Below are 1740 nucleotides of genomic sequence, written 5' to 3' on the forward strand. Positions count from 1 at the left end.
AGGTGCAACAGGATGAAATCGGAATGACTCCTTTAGGACTGCTCTTAGGTATGTCATACTGCTAATGTCGGCTTCATTAACAATTTCCTGTCCCCGGGGTTCGATACTCCTTACCTCGTCTTGTAGCTTCCCAATCAGGCGGGGCCTCCTCATGAGCTCAGCCATTGTGAATTCGAGGGTGTTAGATGATGTGTCAGTTAAACCGAAAAATACATCCTGTAGATATCAATTAATTAGTACACTATAATATTTTTTATTTGTAATAATCTGGAAGGTATTATATTTACTTACGGTTAGGAGAGCTTTCATCTGCTCTCTTGTGAGACCATACTCGAGCTGAACAGACAAGAGAATATCGACGAAATTACTACCCTGGTTATCTAACACTGACTTGTCCTTGTTCTCATGATAATCGATCACCTTGTCCAGCAGATCGGCCCATCTATGCCTTAGTCTCTCAGCCTTTGCACGAACTGTCCTTTTAAGCAGTCCTACCCTAGACAATGTTGGGAAGTACTCCTCCACCTTGAACCCTCCTAGCAGCAGTGACGTATCATTGGTGAGGTCTTGGAACAACTTGCTCTGTCCTTCTTTTAGGAAGAATTCTCCGGACACGATGCGACATGCCATGTCATATGTGAATGTCTTGAGCAGCTCACTCATGTCCACCACACCACCGACTGCGGCGGCCTCGTGAATCTTGGCCACCACCAAGCTCACCTATGATGGCATGCACAATTGTTAGCAGAGGACACAATGAAAGTGAATTTTCTTTATTTTGTTTCTGACATGGTAAGTTTGTGAAAATGCTAAGAAAATTACCAACAAGGCTCGACAGTAGGAAATCATTGAATAAAAAGGGACGTCCTATCTGATGGTAACTGACATATTAACTAGAAAAAATCAAGCTCCCAATTTTTTTTAGAAATGTGGAATATCCTAACTAGTGGATGTTGTCTATTCATCAGTTAACTGGAGACCGTCTAAGCCCTGACCTCTCTTTTCTTGATTGTTGCTGGTGTTGAGTAGTATGAGGTGTTTCCATGTTCCTATGTCTGATGGATTTTCAAGCCATGACCTTTCCTCTCGCAATTGCTAGGACCTCAGTGTGCCAATTGGATTGAGTTGGGTTCGAGACGAGAGTGGTTTTCCAGCTCCCGGGTGCCTAGGCACCCTCTATGAACATTAAAATCAAAACAAATAGGAAAAAATCTAAAACTTTGCAGAATCAAAGCTGGTCAAACTATGTAGGCGCTTGCAAGTTTTCATAGCAAAAAACCATTCGAGGAGCTCTACACACGAAAAAGATCTCAGTGCTTGAAGTTTTGAGCATTTTTAGCACTGAAATCTGAAACTCGTTCATACACCTTTCTCTACATAATATTTTGGCATGAAAACTTGCAAGAACCTACAAAGTTTGATCATCTTTGATGTTACAAAGTTTCAGATTTTTTTTGATTTTACTATTCATAGACGGTGCCTAGGCCCGACTGTTGCCTCTGAGTTTCCACGAAAGTGGAAGCGCGGGACGATGGCCGTGCTGGGCGTCACCAAGGACGTGAGAAGGGGAGCCTTGGCGCAGTGGTAAAGCTGCTGCCTTGTGACCATGAGGTCATGGGTTCAAGTCCTGGAAACAGCCTCTTACAGAAATGTAGGGAAAGGCTGCGTACTATAGACCCAAAGTGGTCGGACCCTTCCCTGGACCCTGCGCAAGCGGGAGCTACATGCACCAGGTTGCCC

General features: G+C 44.0%; 1 protein-coding gene across 1 annotated transcript; it reads right to left on the reverse strand.

The window, feature by feature from the left end:
* Positions 1–6: 6 nt before the first annotated feature.
* Positions 7–740, reverse strand: LOC119347392 (indole-2-monooxygenase-like; the record flags this gene model as incomplete). The annotated part of the gene is made up of 2 exons (XM_037616169.1): positions 292–740; positions 7–216 (listed from the first exon to the last, which is right to left on the reverse strand). Coding segments are annotated over exons 1-2 (582 nt in total), but the record flags the coding sequence as incomplete, so codon positions are not given.
* Between the last annotated feature and the right edge of the window lie 1000 nt (positions 741–1740).

Source organism: Triticum dicoccoides, unplaced genomic scaffold (genome assembly GCF_002162155.2).
Source record: "Triticum dicoccoides isolate Atlit2015 ecotype Zavitan unplaced genomic scaffold, WEW_v2.0 scaffold6647, whole genome shotgun sequence".
Taxonomy (NCBI): Eukaryota; Viridiplantae; Streptophyta; class Magnoliopsida; order Poales; family Poaceae; genus Triticum; species Triticum dicoccoides.